The sequence below is a fragment of the Aotus nancymaae genome, unplaced genomic scaffold (assembly GCF_030222135.1).
Source record: "Aotus nancymaae isolate 86718 unplaced genomic scaffold, 86718_ANA_hifiasm-v0.15.2.pri h1tg000016l, whole genome shotgun sequence".
Classification (NCBI taxonomy): Eukaryota; Metazoa; Chordata; class Mammalia; order Primates; family Aotidae; genus Aotus; species Aotus nancymaae.
Window position 1 is genome coordinate 30,239,840 of NW_026988428.1, and position 24,058 is coordinate 30,263,897.

At 38.8% G+C, this 24,058-nt stretch overlaps 1 protein-coding gene across 4 annotated transcripts in view; it reads left to right on the forward strand.

Annotated features, from left to right (window-relative positions):
• Positions 1-24,058, forward strand: part of PTPRB (protein tyrosine phosphatase receptor type B) — a 120,179-nt gene that overhangs the window by 24,032 nt on the left and 72,089 nt on the right. For 3 of the 4 annotated variants that reach the window (XR_001105522.3, XM_012441335.3, XM_012441336.3), the window contains exons 4-6: positions 7,473-7,746; positions 21,157-21,435; positions 23,060-23,317. Coding sequence is in view for 3 of the 4 variants with exons in the window: in XM_012441335.3 (XP_012296758.2) it covers positions 7,473-7,746; positions 21,157-21,435; positions 23,060-23,317 (811 nt within the window). In the remaining variant the exon portion in view is untranslated. Of the gene's footprint in view, positions 1-6,801; positions 7,047-7,472; positions 7,747-21,156; positions 21,436-23,059; positions 23,318-24,058 lie in introns of those variants that run through there. The other variant, XM_012441338.3, reaches the window with a different exon arrangement.

Below are 24,058 nucleotides of genomic sequence, written 5' to 3' on the forward strand. Positions count from 1 at the left end.
ACTTAAACCAAAATAAAAAGTAGTTGAGGGGAAGTGGGTGAGAAATGGGTGTGGGAAAAAATACCAGGAAACTTGAGAGATGCATTCTAGAGAGACAGTGGAGCCTGCCGTTAGAGACAAAACCAGCACTCCCACCCCTCCCTTGCAGTATTTTTTAAAAATCTTGGCTGGTCCAACAGACTTGAGTAGCCGTTAAATGTCTTTGTGTGTTGTTCTACTGGAGAGTTTCTTGGGTATGATTTTAGGAATGAAAATTGGGTATGATTTGGGTATGAGACTGGAAGGAATGATAATTTGTTGCCATTTGGATATTCTCAGACGAGTTCTCAGCCATGACCTTTGTCATTCTCTAGTACCGAGTGCTCAGCATTCATGATTTCTTTTAATGTTATTCATAGAATATTATTACTACTAATAATCTTGAAACTTAGTATGTATTGAGTCCTTTAGACAGGAACTGTACTATACATGTAACATGCACCTTCTCATTTAATCCTTACAACTGCTCTCTCCTAATGCTTTCATTACTTCCATTTTTTGGAGACCTGTGATCTAGGAAGTTTAGCTAGAAAAAATCCTTGAAAAACATGTATCCCAGACTGTATCTCTAAACACAAAATAGGATGGTCATGGTTTTTGGTTTTAAACTACTTATAAAAAAAATTTTTTTCTCTACATTTTAATGCATCTCTTTTTAATGCATAATACCTACTGCAGGTTAAAAGTGTATTCACTGCCAGGCATGGTGGCTCACGCCTGTAATCCCAGCACTTTGGGAGGCCGAGGCGGGTGGATCACGAGGTCAAGAGATCGAGACCATCCTGGTCAACATGGTGAAACCCCGTCTCTACTAAAAATACAAAAAATTAGCTGGGCATGGTGGCGCGTGCCTGTAATCCCAGCTACTCAGGAGGCTGAGGCAGGAGAATTGCCTGAACCCAGGAGGCGGAGGTTGCAGTGAGCCGAGATCGCGACATTGCACTCCAGCCTGGGTAACAAGAGCAAAACTGCGTCTCAAAAAAAAAATAAAATAAAATAAAATAAAAAGTGTATTCACTTTTGCCAGAATTTACTATTGAGCCCGTTCGAGGTAAAACTCAGAAAAGGATTTGCCATCTTATAGTTGTTTTTAACTGACATATTTTGCTGATTGCTGTGCTTTCTTCTAATAAATATCTGGGGGAAAGCCTGGAGTGAGATTTGCATAACAGAAGTACCTCCTAGGAGGAAAGGTATCAGACTGCCCTTATGTCTAACATGTATTAAGTTTGCTACCTGTTGATCCTTTTTCCTTTAGTATTCACACTTAATTTTTAATGAGAAGTTGTACATATCAAAATATGCATATTATAAAGGTCACCAATTCACTTAAAAAATACATTCTAAAATTGTTCTTCTAAATCGTCTATGCAGTTATTTTATAAGCAAACAGTTCAGTAAGATTTATGAAAAAATTAAAAACCAAGATACCATTAACTCTCCTGAATGTAAAATGATATCTGGTACAGGGTTTAGGATATAATCTGAGAACTTTGTTAGAATTTGAATAGCTTTTTCTCAGGAACTAGCACTAGAGAACCTATTAAAATGTAGATGGCTCCATTATTGGGCTCCATCCCCGGCATTTCTGATTCCTTAGGTCTGTAGTGGGGCCAGTAGTTTACATTTCTAGCAAGTTCTCAGATGACGATAATTTGAGAGCTACACTTGGAGAACCACCGTTCCAAAGGGTACCGCCTCCCTCCTCCTCCGCCTTTTCCTCCTTTCGTCTTTCCTCTCACTCTTCACTTTTCCAACCTTTTCCTTTGTCTTCTAAATAAATCTTCTCTTCTTTTTCATTCCTTTGCTCTTCCCTCTTTTTTCTCTTCTCTTTTTCCTCTTCCTTTCCAGGATAGTATTTAAGGCATCCAGCAGAACCATGTTTAGAAGGACTTGTTTAGGATATTTATTCATGTAACAATATTTACTAAGCTGATATGAAGATTCAACAAATGTTGGTTGCGACTCTATGCCATTCCCTGTACAAGAAGAGCAGGACAAAGATTCTGCTCTAAAAGAATCCTCCATATGATCAGGAAAGGCAGACAGTGCACAAATACATAAGTAATACAGATTATCACCAAGAGTCATTGCTCTGAATTAAACAAATGTCTTCTGAGATAAAGAATAATAAAGAGATAATTTTTTCTTGTGAGGTCAGAAAGGTACTGGTCCTATAGAGGTGTGTTTAGGCTGAAATCTAAAGGATGACAGAAAGATTGCCAAGCAGAGAGCCCGGGAGGAGTGGTTGAAGAAGAGGAAATGACAGGCACAAAAGCTCCAAGGCGAGTCAGTTCCATAGGCAGGGGAGGGGGAGCGGAGCCTCCAAAACCTATACCAGAGCCTGGCACACAATAGGTGGCTAGTCGATGTTTGCTGAATGAAAGTAAATGAATTATCAGACCCAGGCAAGTGGAGACTAGGAGGCAAGCAGGAGGGAGGAAAGAAATGGGCAGAGGCCAGGTAATGAGGGGCCGCTGTGAGGACCATGATTTTTAGGTCATAGGTGAGGGGAGTATGGATTAACTTAACCAGTCCACTCTGCCCTCCCTCCATTCATCAAATACCACCGTCCTCTCATCCCCATGTTTACTTCAAACCCCTGTCCAAAGTAGCAGTTCTTAAACAGTGGCTCCCAGATCCCCTGATGACACATTGTATCATTCAACAACTATGTTTATAATGTGACAAAATTCATGCTTTTACCCATGAACTCATAAGTAATACTTGCTTTTGTTTGAGACAGGATTTTCCCTCTGTTGCCCAGGCTGGAGTGCAGTGGCACAATCTGGGCTCACTGCAATCTCTGTCTCCTGGGCTTAAGCCATTCTCCTGCTGTAGCTTCCTGAGTAGCTGGGATTATAGGCATGCACCACTGCACTCAGATAATTTTTGTATTGTTCATAGAGAACAGGGTTTCTCCATCTTATCCAGGCTGGTCTCAAACTCCTGGACTCAAGTGATCCACCTCAGCCTCCCAAAGTGCTATGATTACAGGTGTGAGCCACCACACCCAGCCAATTAATGATTTTTAAATTGCTAACACTTTTTTAAAGACTTGTTCACTCAAGTCTAATCAAAAGCAGCCTCACCCTTCCCATGCAGTCTGGGAAAGGTTTCCTGGTGGCAAGGAGAAAAGCTTGTCCTCTGAAATGGTACGGAGTGGCTGATTCCAAATTTCTGGAATGCAACTTCTAATTCAAATGTAGTGTCCTTACGAAGGGCAAGTAAGCTCAAGAGAAGTTGAAGAATTCCAAACAAAGATAAGAACAAAAACCAAAATGAATCAATTTATTTATGCTTTGTCCAGTAGTTTCAAATAAACTCCTCATAGAAAAGATGCTATCTGGTAGCTTTTTCCAGTCTTAGACGTCCTTGAATCTATTACAGTTTTCTCCGATTTCTAAATTATGGATTTTTAAAAAGAAGAATGTGGCCAGACACAGTGGCTCATGCCTGTAATCCCAGCACTTTGGGAGGCCAAGGCAGGCGGCATGAGGTCAAGAGTTCAAGACCAGCCTGTCCAACATAGTGAAACCCCGTCACTATTGAAAATACAAAAAATTAGCTGGGCATGGTGGCGCACACCTATAATCCCAGCTACCAGGTGGCTGAGGCAGGAAAATTGCTTGAACCAGAGAGGCAGAAGTTGCAGTAAGCCGAGATCCCGCCACTGTACTCCAGCCTGGGGGACAGAGTGAGACTCTGACTCAAAAAACATAAATAAATAAAAGGAAAAATGTAATAGATAAAAGCCTAAATTTAAACTCTCCCTCTTCTTTCATAGTATGCTCATTTTTATGGATTATTTAGGTCTCACTAATCATTTGGGAGCTCTGCTGTCAGCTTCAAGGTTCTCCAAAAAAAGAACTAGTAGTTATATGCTTTTGGAAAAGAGATGTCTATGACTATTGGTCCTTTCCTTCAGGTGTTGCTATGATTCTTCATAAACATTGAAGATCATAAAACAGGTAAAAGACACATGATTCTAAATGTTTATGTCCCTCTTTTATAGATCAAAAAGTAAAGGATTGTATTTAAAGAAATCATGTCTATTTTTCCTAATTCCTGTTCCCAAGGACATTATCAGCATATCACTAATTTTTTTGTTGTTTCTTAACTGTTTTTGACTTTTTAAATTAATTTTGTTTCAGTGGAGATATAGCTTGGTACAGATCACTATTAATAACATAGAATTTGGAAGCATCTAAACTGTGTCATGGTGAGGATATTTCTTATTACTCTCTTTGATTTGTACTCCTCAAATTTTGCCTCTTTGGTACATTTTCTTTCATGATAAGGAAAGATTGTTAAAAGGTATATTGAAAATGAAATGTACCTCTAAAATTAACTGATAGGGTAATAATAGTATGTTAGTGCTATGTTGCTTTTTTAAAAAAAATGTTTTGGAAAGCTTGGAGGAGATGGGATGTATTGAAGATTTCCACAAATGACAGAAGGATATTTAACATATTAAGTGAGAAGATCCCAAATCTGAGGGGTAACTTGTGAGAATATTTAGAACCCCAATGAAAAGGACAAATATAAAGATGAGCAACGAAAGTTAGTAAGTGGGCAAATGAATTTAAAAGAGAGCCAGAAGCGTGATTTGGGTACAGTGTATTACTAGGCAAAGTGACACTTCTACAGCACAGAAAAGTTTTCAAAGGCACTTTAATATAGTTGTGATATTTGTTCATAACAGCTGTGTGGTATATTTAGAGTAGATATTATTCCAGTGTTACAGTTGAGGAAACCACATTGTTATCTGAAGACAACAAAAGAAGAAAATCATAATGTTGCAAAGGAATAAAACTGGGAAAGCGCTCCTGTAAAGGCTGAGGGCAGCCAGAGCCTGTAAGAAGGTTTGTACTATCTATGGATAGCAGGAGGGGAGCCCTGCCACTGAGGAAGCTGACAGGTATGCCAGGTTGTGCAGAGCCACTGAACTTGGGCACGAAATACAGAGTAAATGTTATTTACTGTGCAGGTGACCTAGGCAGAAATAGGAAGTTTTTTTTGTTCCCAGAAATACAAAGATGTTTTAGGTTTGTCTTATCTGAGTGTTTGCTAACTTGAAAGGATTTGAGATCTCTGGTCCGGCTGTAGATTAAAAGTCTATAGACTCTCTTGAGGGGAAGAAACTTCATTTTTTCATTAAGAGGTATTTTTAAAAGCATGTTTTCTAAAAGAATTGAAACAGGCCGGGTGCGGTGGCTGAAGCCTGTGATCCCAGCACTTTGGGAGGCCGAGGCAGGTGGATCACTTGAGGTCAGGAGTTCGAGACCAGCCTAGTCAACATGGTGAAACCCAGTCTCTACTAAAAATACCAAAAAAAAAGAAAAATTAGCTGGGTGTGGTGGCGCATGCCTGTAATCCCAGCTACTCAGGAGACTTGAGGCTCAAGAATTGCTTGAACCCAAGAGGCAGAGGTTGCAGTGAGCTGAGATCACACCACTGCACTCAACTTGGGTGACAGAGTGAGACTCTGACTCAAAATAAATAAATAGCAAAAGAATTGAAACACTTTTCACTTTTTTTTTGTTTTAGTTTTCCTCAAAGTAGACACAGTAGATATAGTAGACAATAACATAGCTTTATATATAGCCTATTTGAAAAAGAAACGAATATGCCATGCTTCCCACTGAGGTGAAAATTAGAATGTGGAATCTCATTTCTTTTGGCAGTTGTTGGGGATGGTGCTCCAAAAAATTAATAAAAAATCATAAGACGTTGAAATATTTTTCTAAAATCGCTTGTGTACAATTAAATGCTCCTTAGTTATTGGGAGCTTTTCTAAAATCAGTTTTCAGATAAATAATCATTTGGGTACTGAAGTAGTTGCTAAAGGGCATACAGTTAGGGCTCAACACTGAATAAATGCCGTTTTTCTCTATAAACTTGTGGAGAGCTGACTATCAATAGTAGTTTCCACAAGTGAGAGTTTATATGGCTTTCTTCTCTTGATTGGACAATTAGGGATGAAATGGCTTTAACTACTGGATGGTCAGTGATAAAACTGTTTGCTGTGGGCTGAATATTTGATAGTGATTACATTTGTCCTTGGCACTATTTCCATATGATTTAGGGAGGATACAAACCTATGCAAGAGAAAAGGGAAAGTGATTGGGAGAAAGAATGGTCAAGTTGACAACCCTTTTGGGGTCTTTTTCTCTTGCTGGTGTCGGGATGCCACCAGGACAAATGAACGCTTTGAAGTGAGAAGGGCAAAGCACTCTAATAAAAGACTTCAGAAAAGAGTGCTGGCGACCTGGGAAAATGTGCCGCGGTCAAGTTTAATCCTGGGAAAAGCGGTCCTGGAGAAAGCAGATGAGGAAGATAGGAAGGAAGATAGGGAGGGGAGACGCTGAGTGTGGAGGGAGGAAGGCGGCGGGGGTGGGAGCCTGGAAAGTGAGAGGGAGCAAGCACTAATTGTGGCTAAGACGACTGGGTCGAGGACCACAGAGTGGGGAAAAGGGAGAGTCCAGGAGGAGGAGGAGGCAGAGCCCCGCGGAGCCGGACGGGACCCCTGGCCGGGAAGGTGGCGGCGCGGGGCAGCGGGGGCAGCTTGGCCAACATCGGGCCCCTTGGCAGCCTCAGGCTTTGGCTCCTCGGGGCTCCCTCCCTTGCCGGCGCATTGTTCCTTTGCCGGGAGACGAGGAAATTGCCTTTTGATTGCGGAAGTCAGCGGACGGGGCTGGGGCGAGGCAGCGCGGGTCAGAATGGCAGCGTGGGAAGGGCGGCGCGCTGCCTGCCCCCGCCGCTTCTCGCGTCCGCAGCCCGCCCGGGGCGGCAGGAGCAGCAGCAGCAGCGGTGGCCGCAGAGGCCCCTGCGCATCTCCAGCCCCGAGGGAAGCGCGCTAAACGCGCGCAACAGGTGACCCCCGCCCCGGCCTTCGGGCCGCCCCACGTCCTGCCCCCTCGATCTTGTCTGGGTCTTAATTACTGAGCGCAATGCTGAGCCATGGAGCCGGGCTGGCCTTGTGGATCGCCTTGAGCCTGCTGCGGGTGAGTGGCCCTAGAAGGGGTCGGAGCTGATGCGCCCCCTCCCCGCCGAAAACCACATTCCCACTCCACTTTCTCTCGGGTTGTGCTTTGAAGAGGGAGGTGGCAAAATTTCATCTTCTGCCTTGGGAAGAATGATCCTCTGCTGAGCCCCCAACCCAGAATGACAGCTTTGACAGCTTATCCTGCTGTCAAAGCAAAAAATGCTACCTTCTCTCTCCAGCCGCTCTCAAGGGACAACAGCTAGGGAGAAAGTTGTCATTCACCTCCCCTGCAAGCCTCTTCTCCGGCCAGAGGGCAAAGGGACTGGCTGAGGCTAGGGACAAAGGATAAGTAGAAAGGAAAGGGTGGCTTGAGGAGCTTGCTGGGGACACGTCCGTGGGCAGTCCAGACTGTGGATTTAAACTGTTGTGTCTGATTCCTTTGCAGACTGGACTGGGAGAGCCAGAGAGATGTAACTTCACCCTGGTGGAGTCCAAGGTCTCCAGCCATTCCGTGTCTATCCAGTGGAGAATTTTGGGGCCACCCTGTAACTTTAGCCTCATCTATAGCAGTGACACCCTGGGGGGCGCGTGGTGCCATCCCTTTCGGATAGACAACACCACATATGGATGTAACCTTCACGATTTACAAGCAGGAACCATCTATAACTTCAGGATTGTTTCTCTGGATGGAGAAGAGAGAACTGTGGACTTGCAAACAGGTAAAGGACGGCAGGTGCAGTTGGATGGCCAAGCCACTCCGGGTTGGGCCCTGCCTTTACAAGCTGGTGTTTCATTTGAGTTCCAGGCATACAAAAAATGAAGGTAAAAATACCTGTGAAGAAATATTGACAGAAATGTCTGGTTTCCTCAGATCTAGCCAGCAGCAGCTTGGTGGACTTGCAGAGACTCCCTTAGTGCTGAAAACAGCCAACTAGCCACTGAAAGGGTAGGGTCGGGGTGGGGTGCAGGGCGGTCAGCAAAGAGAAACTTTGGGCTGTGGAGGGAATTTGTTAAACTGATGTGGTTTGAGCTTCCATTGCATTAAATTGTCAAATCCTGGAATAATTTTAAGTAAATGTTTTTAGAATAAATAATGCAAGTACAATATTAGGGATATGCCTTTCCTCAACTTAGTTTTATTTTTAGAACTGTACATAAAATCTTCAAGAATAGAATGCAGCTATTCATAGGGGAAAATTAGAAAAGTCCCTTGAAAAGACGAAATGAAAATCGTTTTGTATCTCTTGAGTAATAACTAAAACAGCATAATATCAGAGAACATACTTTTATTACTTTACACCAATTATTTCCCTTACACTTTTGCCCAATGCTTCCATGTGTATGTTCAGAGTTTGCCTTTCTTGCCTCAATTTTCTTATCTGTAAAATTGTAGTGTTAGATGAGGTCATTCAAGTCCAAGTTCTTACCAAGTGCTCAACACTTACGTATGGACTGTCATGTACATTACTTCATTTAATCCTCAGGGCCACCCTCAGATGTGCTCTAAATTCTTTAACAATTTTGATGTTTTCTGACTTCATTAGTCTACATTATCTCTATTTGTTGCAACGGTTAAATTCTTACTTTCATCCAGAAATTCATATTTAAGTTAAAAATTCTAAAAGTCAAATTTAGAAATGTGTTGTCCTTACTATTCTTTCACATTTCAACCTGAAACAGGATCATTTCTTTTGCTACAGTTCTTCAAAGAGACGTGAGAACTCTCTCAGTTCTAAAGGCAGGTGCAGCAGTTTCAGAGAACTTAACTAGGCTCATGTAACAAGTCAACTAGATATTAATTCTCTTATTTTTTCAAAGAAAAATATCAAAATCCCCAATTACATCACTTAACTTACTTCAGATTAAACTTTTAGATAATATCTGAGATTTGCAGCAACTTCTCTCTTCTTCTGAAAAGAGAAATCACTTGTTAGAATCTGGTGGTTTGTAGTATGGAATCAGACAGCCTGAAATCGACCACATAATTAGAACGTTTTACAAAAGTTTTGGGTTTTTAGTTCAAATGTTGTTGGTTTCGTAATATTAAAGGATAGTTCTTATACATGCTCATAGTGCTAATACTGTGAAATATATAACATAGAACTTATAGATGTGTTAATTATGTTTGAAAAGGCATCTGGCCAACTAGTGTATGTGTTCAATGGAGCAGAACAATTTGTAAAAGCAGGTTGAGCTTCAGAAGTTTGTGGTAGAAAAGATGAAGAAAGACCATTAAGAAGCCAGAATCCGGTTGTTTAACCCAGATGATTTACTTTTTGGAAAAACAGTAATGGAAAAGGACTCACCGTGGATGTTACCAGTTAGAATAGGCTTTGAGTTTAATTATGCAAGTAGATGTTTCAAGTCCAGAGGCATTTCTAAAATGTAAGAAATACTTGCATTTTATTGACCATGTTGAGTAAAACAAGACTTCATCAGCATCCACAGTGTGCTAACATTCCGGGTTCTCACCATTTTTCTTAAAGAGACACCCTTTACTTATACTTGTCTACAAATCTTATGAGTTTCATGATAAACCTGAAGCATGAAAGCTGCAGGTGGTATTTCCATAATGATAAATTTTCCACACTTATTTCCATGGTGGTTGTTTAAAATTACTTTTTAAATTAAGATATTTTAAACATTGTTTCAGGGAGGAGTGTAGTGTTTTAGTTGGTTATTTGTCAGTAGTTCTTTCTACATCTTAAGGACATACGTGAATTATTCACTTAGTTAAAACAAAGTACTAGCATTCCTCTATGTTGATTGCTGAGCTATGGAGATGAGATGCATAAATCATATTTTACTGTTATTAAAGCAATGCTAACTAGTATAATAATTCAGACTGAGACAGAACTTCAAACAAAAAAGTCATCAAAAATATCTGTGCTTTCCTTATTCTATTGTGCCTGTCTTACCAGTCTAAAACAAAATAGAATGAGAGCAAGACATGATTTGGATAGAGGTATAGTATTTGCTTAGATGATCTCTATATCATTCCAAATGTGACTTACCTGATTATTTTTCCTGATAAACTGTCTAAAATAGCTCGTTATTTTCATGTCATATAGACATGATCTTAAGGATAAAAAAAATTAATTAAATAGACACTATTTCAGCAATAGTCATTTTCCATTCCAGATTTAAAACCAGAATTGAAGAACACAATGGATTTAAACCCAGTTCAGCGCACAGGTATCAAACATAATACTGCAGGGGACTATGCCAAGTAGTGATTGCTAAGCTTATCAAGATGACAAACAAAAAATGGTTCCTGACCTTGTAGACTAGTGCAGAGGTGAGAGAAGGTTATGATGAAAGTGGCAACAGAGCTTTATCTCATCTTTTCTGGATGAGGACATTACTCTGCCTCATGTACACCATGCTTTTATAACCATAGAGGACAAGATATTTGACAATAATCAGGTTTATTTGGTTATTAAATGGTCAATGCAACAAGAATATCCTTTGAAAGCCAAACTGTTTACTGTGAACTCACCAGAAATGAGACAGTGAACATACCAGATGTGGACTAGTTGGCATTTTTTACCTCTTTTAGAGCTCTTCTTAAACTTGGCACTTTGGAGGACTGTACTCACAATCTAGAGCAGAAGTTGCAAACTGATAGCCTCTGGAGATATCTAGGTATCTAAATAATTGCTATGTTGTGTTTGGCTCATATAGTGTTTGTGAAAAAATCCAGATTATTTCACCAGCATTAAAAATTGAAAATTCACATTAAAACCCAAATGTATGGATTTTCTTAAATTTTTGGAAGATTTGGCAGAACTGTGCCTAGAACGCTCTAGAGCTGACTTGTGACTTCTCCTTTTAGACACCAATTCACTGGAATAGCACTTCATTTATTTCCTTACCTGAATGCATTCTAAAGAGATGTGAATTTGTGACTTCTACTCTATAGTTTTCATTTGAAAATTTTAGGGGGCATTTATTTGTCTGGCAATAAGAGGTAGGTTTAAGTACTTAAATGGCATCTAATACATGGTAGGTGTTCCATAAATACTGATTAAATGGATGGATAGATGGATGAATGGAAAGATGGATGAATGGTGAATCTGGGCATGGATGATGCATAGATGATTGATAGATAGATAGATAGATACTAATATATAGATACAGATAAGTATGCAAATGTGAATGAATAAAATCAATATTTTAGTGAGAGAATGTACTTATAATAAAAATATGGTCTATTCTCATTGGATTATGGGTAATTTATAGAGCCCAGGGAAGTGGTGTAATGATAGATAACTTTACCTATAGAAATAATATTTTAGCATCATTTTCCCTCTTGTGAAGTCACTTTCAGCTACTTATTGATAAGCCTAGAAAAACAAAAGCTCTTGAATAATTTTAATTATCAGCTGGGCGCAGTGGCTCAAGCCTGTAATCCCAGCACTTTGGGAGGCTGAGGCAGGTGGATCACCAGGTCAAGAGATCGAGACCATCCTGGCCAACATGGTGAAACCCCGTCTCTACTAAAAATACAAAAATTAGCTGGGTGTGGTGGCGTGTGCCTGTAGTCCCAGCTATTCGGGAGGCTGAGGCAGGAGAATTGCTTGAACCCGGGAGGTGGAGGTTGCAGTGAGCCAAGATTGTGCCACTGTACTCCAGCCTGGCACCTGGTGACAGAGTGAGACTCTGTCTCAAAAAAAAAATTAAAAAATTAAAAAATAATAATTTTAATTGTTTTAATATGGCTAATTGTCTTTAATAAAAAAAACATTTCAGGAACTTTAATTGTCGAATCATGATATCAGCTATTATTTCCACTTCAAAACGCTGCTTATTGTATTGGTTTACTAGGGGTACCTTAACAAAATACCCCAGACTCTGGGTGGCTTAAACAACAGAAATCTATTTTCTCACAGTCCTGAAGGCTAGAAGTCCAAGGTGAAGGTGTCTGCAGGTTTGGTTTCTTCTGAGGCCTCTCCTTGGCTTGTAAATGGCACCTTCTTGCATGTCCTCACGTAGTGGTCCCTCTGTTTCTATTGTCTGTCTGTTAATGTCTTCTTATAGGGACATTGGTCATATTGGCTTAGGGTACATTCTAATGATCCCATTTTAACTTAATCACCTCTTTAAAGGCCACATCTCCACATACATGCTGAGGTACTGGAGTTTAGGGTTTCAACATATAAATTTGGTGGGGGACAGAATTCATCCCCTAATACTTTCATAGTTTTAAACATAAGCCATCATTTCTTAATAATATCTGTAGGTTACCTGCATCAAAATATCTTGCAAAGCTGATTGTGAAAACATATTCTTGCTTTCTACCCTACATGGAAAGACTTAGAATTTAGAAGGAATAGAGCCGAGGGAATCTGAATTTTAAACAAATATGAGAGTGAATCGATGCACGCAGTCCAAGAGCTATTGACATAACTTTTCTATTGTTTGTTGGTGTTAAGATTTTGATACAATTCTTCTTAATGCATGATCAAATCTATAATGCCTAAGAGTATTTATTATCTTTCCCAGGAGGAGAGGAGTATTCTAATATTTGTTTTGTGCTTCTTTAAAAATTTATTTTATTTTCTTATTTTTTCCAGACAGGATCTTGCTCTGTTGCCCAGGCTGGAGTGGAGCGGCACAATCACGGCCCACTGCAGCCTTGACCTCCCAGGCTCAGGCAATTCTCCTGCCTCAGCCTCCTCAGTCGCTGGGACTACAAGCACCTAACACCACACCCAGCTAATTTTTTAAAATTATTTGTAGAGATGGGGTGTCCCTACATTGCTAAGGCTAGTTTTGAGCCTCTGTGCCCAGCCTGTTTTGTACTTTTGTAGCATATAAAAGACTGCCATGTATTATGTTTAATTGGTAACAGTATAAAATATATATTATACTGACCATCTATAGCTTAATTTTATTCTCATGACAACCCTATGAAGGAGGTATTGTGAAAGAGCAGGTTGCATAGAGATAAGAGTTGAGTTTTGAAGGCAGACTGCCTCTACTGCTTACTAGCCATGTTATTTTGGGCAAATTACTTAACCCTTCCAGGTCTGTCTCCAAACCTACAAAATGAGGATGGTATAGTAATAATAACTCATGGGGTTGTTATGAGGTTTTCATTGGTTCACACATAAAATCTGGAAAAGTTTTTGTCACATATGAAGTGTGTAGTGAGTTTACTCTTATTGCTTCCAGGTTGGAGATGAGATTGTTCTTCACAAGAATTAACTGATAATTTTTACAAATTCACACAGCTAACATGCAGTAGAGTCAGAACTTGAACTCTGGTTTACTGTCTCCAACTCCAGTATTCTTTCCGCTACTCTGCAGAAAGAATATTATTTTTAAGTTGACACTAGTTTTTTAAAATTATCACCTGCTATTTTATTATTTTTCAAGTCCATTTTTAAAGAGGACAAAGTATATTTTAAAATTTTTTAAATCTATACATACTTAGCATACACAAAAATGGACTAATGGTTAAATATGTTTTAGTGTGAAGCAGTCGTGAGTCTGTTGAACTTCTGGTGATGACTTCAGTATTTAGCAGTCAGCCATTTACAGTCTATTTATTTCAGGAATTTTAAGGTCAAGCCGAGTTACCTATGTGGAATGATCCAGTTCTCTGAAATTGGTCTTCCTTTATGTGCCTAGAAAGATTTCTCTATTAGTCTAACTTCTGTTGCTAGGCATGGCATTTTATACATTAGCTAGGAAGAAATACAATCTAATTTGTCTGGACAGAATGAAAGAAAAAAACAAACTGTTTACCTTCCATTCCCAGATGCCAGTTTGCTGGAATCCCTCTGGAAATAAAATATAATATTATACCTTTCTGACCTTGTAGGAGAAACCAACCCCATTCTATATGTATGAATGTATATAAATTAAGATGGATTTATACCCCTAAACATATAGTATGCAGCTAAAATGAACACAGTAGGTATATATCTATGTTTGCAGGGATTTTTGTTTTTGATATTGTGTTTTCTTCCTTTTATATGGAGAAACTCAAACACCTAAAAATGTAAAAAGGATAGGATAATGAACTATGTACTCATCACATCCCTTCAATAATTACCAATTTATGAGCAACATTGTTTCATCCATATCCCCACCCACTCCCCCACTGCACATCATTTTGATACAATCCAAGTCATGATTACTTCATTTCATTTGTAAATATTTCAGTCTACATCTCTGAATGATAATCACAATATAATTATCACACTTAACATTAGCAATAATACCTTAATACGTAGATATCCAGGTACGGAAGTACATATCAAGTGACAGCTCATGAATTTCTACATAAGAAGACTTTTGAACAGCAATCTAATTAGAAGAGGGGGCCAGGGGACTTCTCTGTATATTGCATTTACATAGCATTTTAGATAATATTGAAAAGCCTCAGTTATTGTTATTAAAGAATTGAGCTGGAACTACTAAATAATATCATGGGGATAGGGGTGTAGTCATCTTGTTAAGTTTTCTGGGTGCCCTCAGTGCTGACATGGTTCTCTAATATTCACTAAAAGTGAGCTTCTCATTTTAGATCTAGTGTATACAGATGTTACCTTAAATGTACAGCAGCCTGATGTATTAATATAATTTAATGCATCATCTTTAAAGTAAGCCAGAAAACTGACTATTGTCAAACAATAATAATAACAGAGTAAAAGAAATTACCTCTCTAGAAATGTATTTAATTAACTGGAGGTTGTGCCCAGTTCCTTTTCCATTTTGTTTTTCTTCTCATTTTCAGAAACCTGCACCAAAGGATGGTTTGGGTTTTTGCCCATCCCCACCCTGATTTTCACAAGTAAACCTCCACTTACTTAATATGAATAGTGGATATTTACTCCATATTATGTAAAATGCTACATAAATGCAGTTCCAATCAACTCTCCTAACCACTCTGCTTGTAGCTAGATTGTCATTCCAATTTCTGTAAAGATTCTGTATCTTTGGTTGGGAGACAGGGATAAAATCCAGCTTGAAAAGACCGTGAGTGCCTAGGAAGAAACTTATCCTGAAATAGAAACTCATGAAAAGGTTTTAATGCTTCAAGGGGAATGAGGATGACAGATGGGGGAGATGTAAAAAGAGATTATTTGGCAATCATGGAGGAAAGACAGAAAATAAGGAAGAGGCAGGGCGCGGTGGTTCACTCATGTAATCCCAGCACTTTGGGACGCTAATGTGGGAGAATCATGTGAGCTCAGGAGTTTGAGAACAGCTGGGGCAACTTGGCAAAACCCTGTCTCTACAAAAAAATTAAACGATTAGTGGGCAAGGTGGTGTGCACCTGTGGTCCCAGCTACTCAGGAGGCTGAGGTGGGAGAATCACTTGAGCCCAGGAGGTTGAGGCTGCCATGAACCATGATCACATCGCTGGTCTCCAGCCTGGGTAACAGAGCAGGGCCCTGTCTCAAAAAAAAAAAAAAAAGAAAATAAGGAAGATACTTAGAAGACTCTCAAAATAATCCAGCACAAAATGAAAGGACTCCAGGTAAAGGCAATAAAATTAGGAAAAAAGGAAGCAGGCAAGAAAAATATTATTTTCAAAAAGGGAACTTTCATGATCACAGAATTAGATTTAGCTGTCATTTCTGTTGTTATTCATTTTGCCAAACTACCATCTGAAAAATTCTATAATTCTGAAAAATGCTGATCATTTTCCATAGACATCTATTTTTATTTTTTGTCATTACACTGAATATGCAATTCATGACATCATTTCCCACACTAGGACAACTAAGGTGTGATAGAAAGAAAACACAATTTAGAGACAGGTAGTAGAAGCTCAACTGTACCACCTGTTCCTATACAACATGAGTGAGTCACGTGATGTATCTGAGCCCCTAATCCAACTGAGAAAGCAGTTGTAAATTATCAGGTCCTATACAAATGTAATGTGGTGCTGTTATACCTTTAAGAAAAGCTTTTACCAGATTTTCCTTATCTAGTCTTTGATGGACATTTGGGTTGGTTCCATGTCTTTGTTATTGTAAACAGTACCCTAATAAACATATGTGTGCATGTGTCTTTATATTAGAAGATTTTGTAATTCTTTGGGTAGATACCCAGTAATGGGATTGCTGGGTCAAATGGTATTTCTATTCCTAGATCCTTGAGGAATCCCACACTGTCTTCCACAATGGTCGAACTAATTTACACTGCCACCAACAGTGTAAAAGTGTTCCTATTTCTCCACATCCTTCCAGCATCTGTTGTCTCCAGATTTTTTAATGATTGCCATTCTAACTGGCATGAGATGGTATCTCAATGTGGTTTTGATTTGCATTTCTGTAATGACCAGTGATGATGAGCTTTTTTTCATGTTCGTTGGCTGCATAAATGTCTTCTTTCGAGAAGTGTCTGTTCATATCCTTCCCCAACTTTTTGATGGAGTTGTTTGTTTTTTTCTTGTAAATTTGTTGAAGATCTTTGTAGATTCTGGTTATTAGCCCTTAGTCAGATGTGTAGATTGCAAAATTTTTTTCCCGTTCTGTTGGTTGCTGGTTCACGCTACTGATAGTTTCTTTTGCTGTGCAGAAGCTCTTAAGTTTAATTAGATCCAATTTGTCTATTTTGGCTTTTGTTGCCAATGCTTTTGGTGTTTTAGTCATGAAGTCCTTTCCTATGCCTATGTCCTGATTGGTATTGCCTAGGTTTTCTTCTAGGATTTTTATGGTGTTAGGTCTTGTGTTTAAATCTGGAATACTATGTGGCCATAAAAAAGGATGAGTTCATGTCCTTTGCAGGGACATGGATAAAGCTGGAAACCATCATTCTCAGCCAACTGACACAAGAACAGAAAACAAAACACCACATGTTCTCATTCATAAGTGGGTGTTGAACAACAAGAACACATGGGGAACATCACACACTGGGGCCTGTGAGGGGGTGGGGGAGCTAGGGGAGGGATAGCAGAGGGTTGGGGGTATTGGGGAGGGATAGCATGAGGAGAAATACGTAAGGTAGATGACAGCGGGGATAGATGCAGCAAACCACCAAGGCTTGTATATACCTATGTAACAAACCTGCATGCTCTGCACATATACCCCAAAGCTTTAATATAATTTTTAAAAAGATTAAAAAATTATAAATATAAGGTAAATGTAACATATATATCAAGGAACAGTTGTGACAGACAATGATCAAAGTACTTTGAATCATAGGCCTTATAGTGAGACTGTGGTTTCAAGTATAAGCCACAACTAAGGCCTTGAAAAACCTAACTTTTCTAAGGCTAAATATTCTCATCAGAAACAAACAGAAATATTAAATGTACCTATCTTTAAAAAAAAAAAGAGCAGCTTTTGGCACCAACCTATGGATTGGCTGCACTTTTTGTTATAAGGTTGAATTTATTTCTATAGCAAATACAGTTATTTCTAATTCTAAACAGTCTAGAAATTTCTATATCAATAAATACTAATGTTTTAATGACCATGCTGTGGCAAAAAAAAAAAAAAAAAAGCAAATATTATTTGTGCTATAAATATGGCTTTGTTTCTCTTTCTAAATAACATTAAAAAAAAAAAAAGACAAGATCTTTCTATGTTGCCCAGGCTGGAGTGTAGTAGCTATTCACAGGCACTATTATAATGTGCTACAGCCTCGAGTTCCTGGACTCAAGCAATCCTCCTGCCTCAGCCTCCTGAGTAACTGGAACTAAGGACATGCACAATCACACCTGGCTAAGTCACATTTTTTTTAAAAAAGAATTCATTTTGGTTCAGGAATTTTGCTATACTTTGTCCTTTCCTTTGAGAACAGAAAAAATGTGTTGACATCAAGCCTGCTTATGGAACTCTGGGGCTTTCTGGTGCGAATAGATTGATTCAAGTATATGAAATGAATAGTCTAGCACTTACTGTGTTACTCATTTCGACTATGCATTTGTCATTCCGTATTTCAGGTCTATTTGGAACCAAGAAATACAAAGTGCTTTAAATTTATGGCTAATGATAAATATGGATACATTGATCAAGACTAAAGTTTTGATTTATTATTTTTGACAGTTCTCATATTTTGTAATACTTCACTGGTTACTATGTGTATAAGTGTGATGAGTAGAAAAACCAGACTATAAATGTACCCATCTGTGCATGGATACCTTTAACCATCAGCATAAATTATATAAGCAAGATTTCCTAATTATGTATGATCTGTCATATGATCAGAAGATTATAGGTACATGACTAAATTTTCAAGGGGCATTAAAAATTCTGTCTCTATATATATACTCACATATATATTTACTATATACATACACACATAGACATATTATATGAAATGTGCACCCCTGATAGAAGTACCTAATAAAACTTTGACAACTTTTTAAAATACATCAGAGTTTTTACTGGGCTTAGATTTAAAGGGAGTCTGAAAACTATTTAGTTTCTGCAGCATGCATAGCAGTAGTGGACAGCTGCCAGCAAAGGGCTTTATCACAGTATAAATGGGGTTTTAAGTGTTTGTTTCCAGTACAGGTTCTCGCAGCCCAGGCACTTCCCAGTCTCATTGTTCCTTTGTTCTAGCGGATATACAAAGGATTGACTGTTTTGTTTTCTGGTTCAGAAAGATTAGATAAAGTCTGCATTTCTGAACTTCACCCTCTAGGCACGCAACATTAAAATTTATTTTCTATATCTCATATTTTGCAGATTAAATATGTTTAGATTCTACTGATCATAACATTTTAAAATTTGTATCTGGCTTGATAGTACATGCAGATGACAGTATTGATCCCTTTTGAACTATCGCTGGAAGCAACTGCCCCTCTCATCCTTGTCCTTAAAATGCCACTTCAGCAGAAGTGTGTCATCTCAGTTGGGTAGGACAGCATTGTTCTTGAGTTTCGCTGGCTATTAGAATCTCATAATCTCCTCTATATCTTGTTACTTCTCAAAACTGCCTTGAAATGTAAGTATTATTACTATACTCGCCAGACAGATGGGAAAGTGGAGGCTTAGAGAGGTTAAGTAACTTGCCCAAAGTTCATGACCTTGTTAGAGCTGAGATTTGAATTTAGTTCTGACTCCAGAGCCCATGCTGTCTGCCATTACATTTCACTGCTTCTGTGGCAGTATTTTCACCTAATCATAGGTTATATAATAATAACAGCTAACTTTGAGCACTTACTACATGCCAGACACAGCTCTAAGTACTTTTTATGTAATATTCAATTTAATCTTCATAACAATTTTACTAAAAAGATATCAGGATTGCATAAATGAGGAAACTGAGGCACAGGGAGGTTAAAGAATTGCCCAAAGTACACAGCTACAAATAGGAGAGCCCAATTCAAGCCCAGGCCATCAAACTCTAGAACATGTGTTTTTTAGGTTAACCAAAAGGCTGTGTGCTATGGTGTGAACCATGCAGCCTTGTCTCCCAAGCTCACCTGTGTTTCAGGCACTCTATGAATTTTTGTCTTAGTTACTGCTGCTTCAGTTTGTGTGTCAGCTAGCATTTATGTTATTATTATTGATATTATAAATGTGGCACATATAATTTTTGCAGTATGATATACTTATATAAATCATAGCATAATGCATAGAAACATTAGATTTCATAGGCTATATTAAGCCTTTGGTGTCTATTGGTCAGCAATACATAGTCTTATGAGTTGTCTGTCCATAGCTGCCTTTTGAATATAGAGTAAGGCTATCCTATTTCTTTTTTATATGTTAATTACAAGTGAACATCTTCTTAAAATATATAAGGCTATATCTTCTAATAAGGTCTAGGATTCCTGGTGTTACATTGTGAGCAAAATATAGTCTACCAGGAGGTAGTGAAGTTTCTATAGCCATGCCATTATAATATCTGGCCTGATCCTTAAATATTGTTCTCCAATATCTTGATCCCACTTTCTAGACCAAGAGCCATGTTGGATTTCTGAAAATTTCTCATAAAGATGTCTCTCAGTAGTTCTATTCTCAGCAATCAGGGTAGGGGCAGCCCCTTATTTCTTGGGTTTTACTCCCCACTGTACCAAAAGAATGGCTGCTCACTAAATATCATTGACCTAGTTCCTAACCCAGATATGCTTCTTATTCTTTTCAAGTTCAGTGGTGGAGATGATTCAACACAGGCAAAGCAGGACTCCTCACACTGATCCTTGGCTTTGAGAGCTGAAATAAGGTGAACAGCTGGGTGCAGGATTTGCCCATTCCCACTTACTCTGGGTGCTCTGGCAACATCAAAGTGCCCCTAAATTGAGATTTTAAAAATCTAGTAATACAGTGGGCCAGGCTGGGTGGCTCATGCCTGTAATCCCAGCACTTTGGGAGGCCGAGGCGGGCGGATCACCTGAGATCAGGAGTTCGAGATTAGCCTGGCAAACATGGTGAAACCCTGTCTTTACTAAAAATACACACACACACACACACACACACACACACACACACACACAAATAGCCGGACATGGTGGCTTACACCTGTAATCCAGGAGAAACGCTTGAACCTGGGAGGCGGAGGTTGCAGTGAGCCAAGATTGCACCACTGCACTCCAGGCTGGGCAACAGAGTGAGACTCTGTCTCAAAAAAAAAAAAAAAAAAGAGAGAGAAGAAAATCTAGAGATATAGGGAATTTCAGCTACCGGAAGAATCCATTTTGGTAAGCAAACCTATCTTAGGTTTATAATCAGATCTGTGTCTTTTGTGGTTGTCTAATATCTAAAAACCACCCGAAGTTATGTATACTAGACACCAATAGTCCACAACCTACGAAGAAGTTCAATGTATGTTTCAAATTATTTCTTAATATTTGTATTTTCTGTTGAGATCTTCATTATTTATCCAGGCATAACCTGGATGTTTGTTAATGATTGAAAAATTTGCTAAATGACAAGCCAAAGAAAATATAACTTTGCTGGGACTTTCAAGATCAGAGCTACCTTAACAACAACAAAACGAAGGAATTCATATGACTAGTAGCTAAATGGGTTTTTTAAGAAAGTGAAAGGGTAGGTTTGGAAGTGAAGAAAAATGTCAATTTATTTCACAAAGAACAGATTAAGTTTTTAAGAAAAATGAATCTGGACTGCAGTAAAATAAGCAGTTATTTGCAAAAGTCTTCAAGTCATGTTTCTTTCTTTCTTTTTTTTTTTTTTTTGGTATTTGCCTTGCAGATCCTTTACCACCTGCTAGGTTTGGAATCAGTAAAGAGAAGACTACCTCAACCAGCTTGCATGTTTGGTGGACTCCTTCTTCTGGAAAAGTCACCTGGTATGAGGTGCAATTATTTGATGAAAATAACCAAGAGATACAGGGGTTTCAAATTCAAGAAAGTACTTCATGGAATGAATACACTTTTTTCAGTCTCACTGCTGGTAGTAAATACAATATTACCATCACAGCCATTTCTGGAGAAAAACGTTCTTCTTCAGTATATACCAGTGGATCAACAGGTAAGACCTGTTTATTTATGGCTGAGTAGTTAATAGTCTATGCTACTTTTCAAGTTATACTTTATTCAAGAAATAAGAGTAAGATTGCTACTCCAGAATAAAATTAATTAATTAGCAATTAGTTAACTTTTTTTTTCTTTTTTGAGATGTAGTCTCATACTGTCACCTGAGCTGGAGTGCAGTGGCACCATCTCGGCTCACTGCAACCTGCACCTTCCAGGTTCAAGCAATTCTCCTGCATCTGCCTCCCGAGTAGCTGGGATTACAGACGCCCCACCACCACCACCAGGCCCAGCTAATTTTTTGTATTTTTAGTAGAGACAGGGTTTCATCATGTTGGCCAGGCTGGTCTTAACCTCCTGACCTTGTGATTTGCCCGCCTTGGCCTCCCAAAGTGCTGGGATTACAGGCATGAGCCACCGTGCCCAGCCAATTAGTTAACTTTGTAAAAGGAGCTTGTGCAATACAGTAGACAGACTGGACTGAAAATAGGATAGGTGGCTATGCTGCTCACTTGCTTAGCAGTTTTGAAGAAGTCATGAGACTTCTCTGGAATTGAAGTTTTCTCCAATTTGGAATAGATACCTCCTAATGGCCCTTCTAACTCAAATCCAAAGCAACAAAAACTTTCTGTCCCATTTTCTGAGTTTGTGCCATAAAACTTATTTTTTTAATGTTTTTCTTCTTTGTATACTCTTCTCATAACATCAAGGCATAATGTTTCCTAAATATTTCCATGTTTGAAACAAGTCTTTGTTTTCTCGATGTGGTGAAAAATAAGACATCTATGTACTCACATATTATGATATACATGGCACATTACTACCTCCTTCCGTAAAGTACATGTCTTTCATGTCATTTACTCTCCCCTCATTTTCTCTCTTCTTTTTATTATTATTTTTTAAATTATACTTTAAGTTCTGGGGTGCACGTGCAGAATGTGCAGATTTGTTACATAGGCATACCTGTGCCATGGTGGTTTGCTGCACCCATCAACCCATCATCTACATTAGGTATTTCTCCTAATGCTATCCCTCCCCTAGCCCCCCACCCTCTGACAGGCCCTGGTGTGTGATGTTCCCCTCCCTGTGTCCATGTGTTCTCCATGTTCAACTCCCATTTATGAGTGAGAACATGCTGTATTTGGTTTTCTGTTCCTGTGTTAGTTTGCTGAGAATTGTGGTTTTCAGCTTCATCCAGGTTCCAAAGGACATGAACTCATCCTTTTTATGGCTGCATAGTACTCCATGGTATATATGTGGCACATTCTCTCTCTCTTTTTTAAATCTCTCTCTCCGTTTTTCATCTTCTATAGTTCTTTCCTTTCTCTCTTCCACTTACTGCTGTGCAATGTTATATACGTCACTGGCAGAAACTACTTTAATACCTATTAAGTCGGGGAGGTAGACAAGTAAATACGATGTAATTTGAGGCTACAGACTTTGAAAAGAGCACTAATCAAAGTTCCAGTGAAATTTCCAGAATCCTGATATTTATTAATGCTATTACCATGTTAAGATGTACAGAGAAACATAAATGAATGTGTAACTTCTAATTAAATGTGTCTATGTCTCCTATAAGGGAATTATAAATGACATTTTTGACATGCATTTTATCCCACTAGTGCCGTCTCCAGTGAAAGATATTGGTATTTCCACAAGAGCCAATTCTCTCCTGATTTCCTGGTCCCATGGTTCTGGGAATGTGGAACAATACCGGCTGACGCTAATGGATAAAGGGATCCTAGTTCAAGGCGGTGTTGTGGACAAACATGCTACTTCCTATGCTTTTCACGGGCTGACACCTGGCTACATCTACAACCTCACTGTTGTGACTGAAGCTGCAGGGCTGCAAAACTACAGGTGGAAACTAATCAGGACAGGTAAGTTTTCCCTAGCTAGCTGAAGAAGAATAAAGCTCAAATCAAGGGAATGTTTAATAAATCAAGCTTACTATTTGAGTAACAGTAATGTAGGACAAGTTGAAATTCTTATAAGGTATAGAAGACCTATATCCACTTTTCTACTCAGAAAAAGAAGGATTCTCTTTTATTCTAAAGTTTAGGCTAGCCCTTGGCAACATTTCGAAGTAGGCAAAGTTAAATACTGACATGGACCTAGCTTCTCTTCTTCTCTTTTTAATACTCCATCTTTTTGCTAACGATTCCTACTTCCTTTTCTTAACCAGGCATCCACTGTCTTTATGACATCACTCACAGTGAACCAGAATTACCTTCTTCATGCTATACATAGCCCTACTCCCATGTGACAATCATTTCCAAAACTTTCTAACCACATGCCCTGGGTCCCAATACCACAGGACCTATTCCCACAGCCTACCCTAGACTAATAAATGAATCTATGCTAAGTATTAATGAGTAATTTATACAAACTTTGATTCCTTCAGCAAATAATTATTGAATGTAAGCTAGATGCTGGGCATTGCTGATATCTAAGAGAGACAAAGTCTTTGCCCTCACGGAGCTTACATTTTATTAGCGTCTGATGCTTCTAGCAAGTCTAATGTGTAAATTAAATCTCCTCTCTTGGTAAGTTATCTAATTTTAAGAGAAACTCTAATATATGTAGTGCCTTAGACATTAGTTTCTGGAACTATAGGAGGC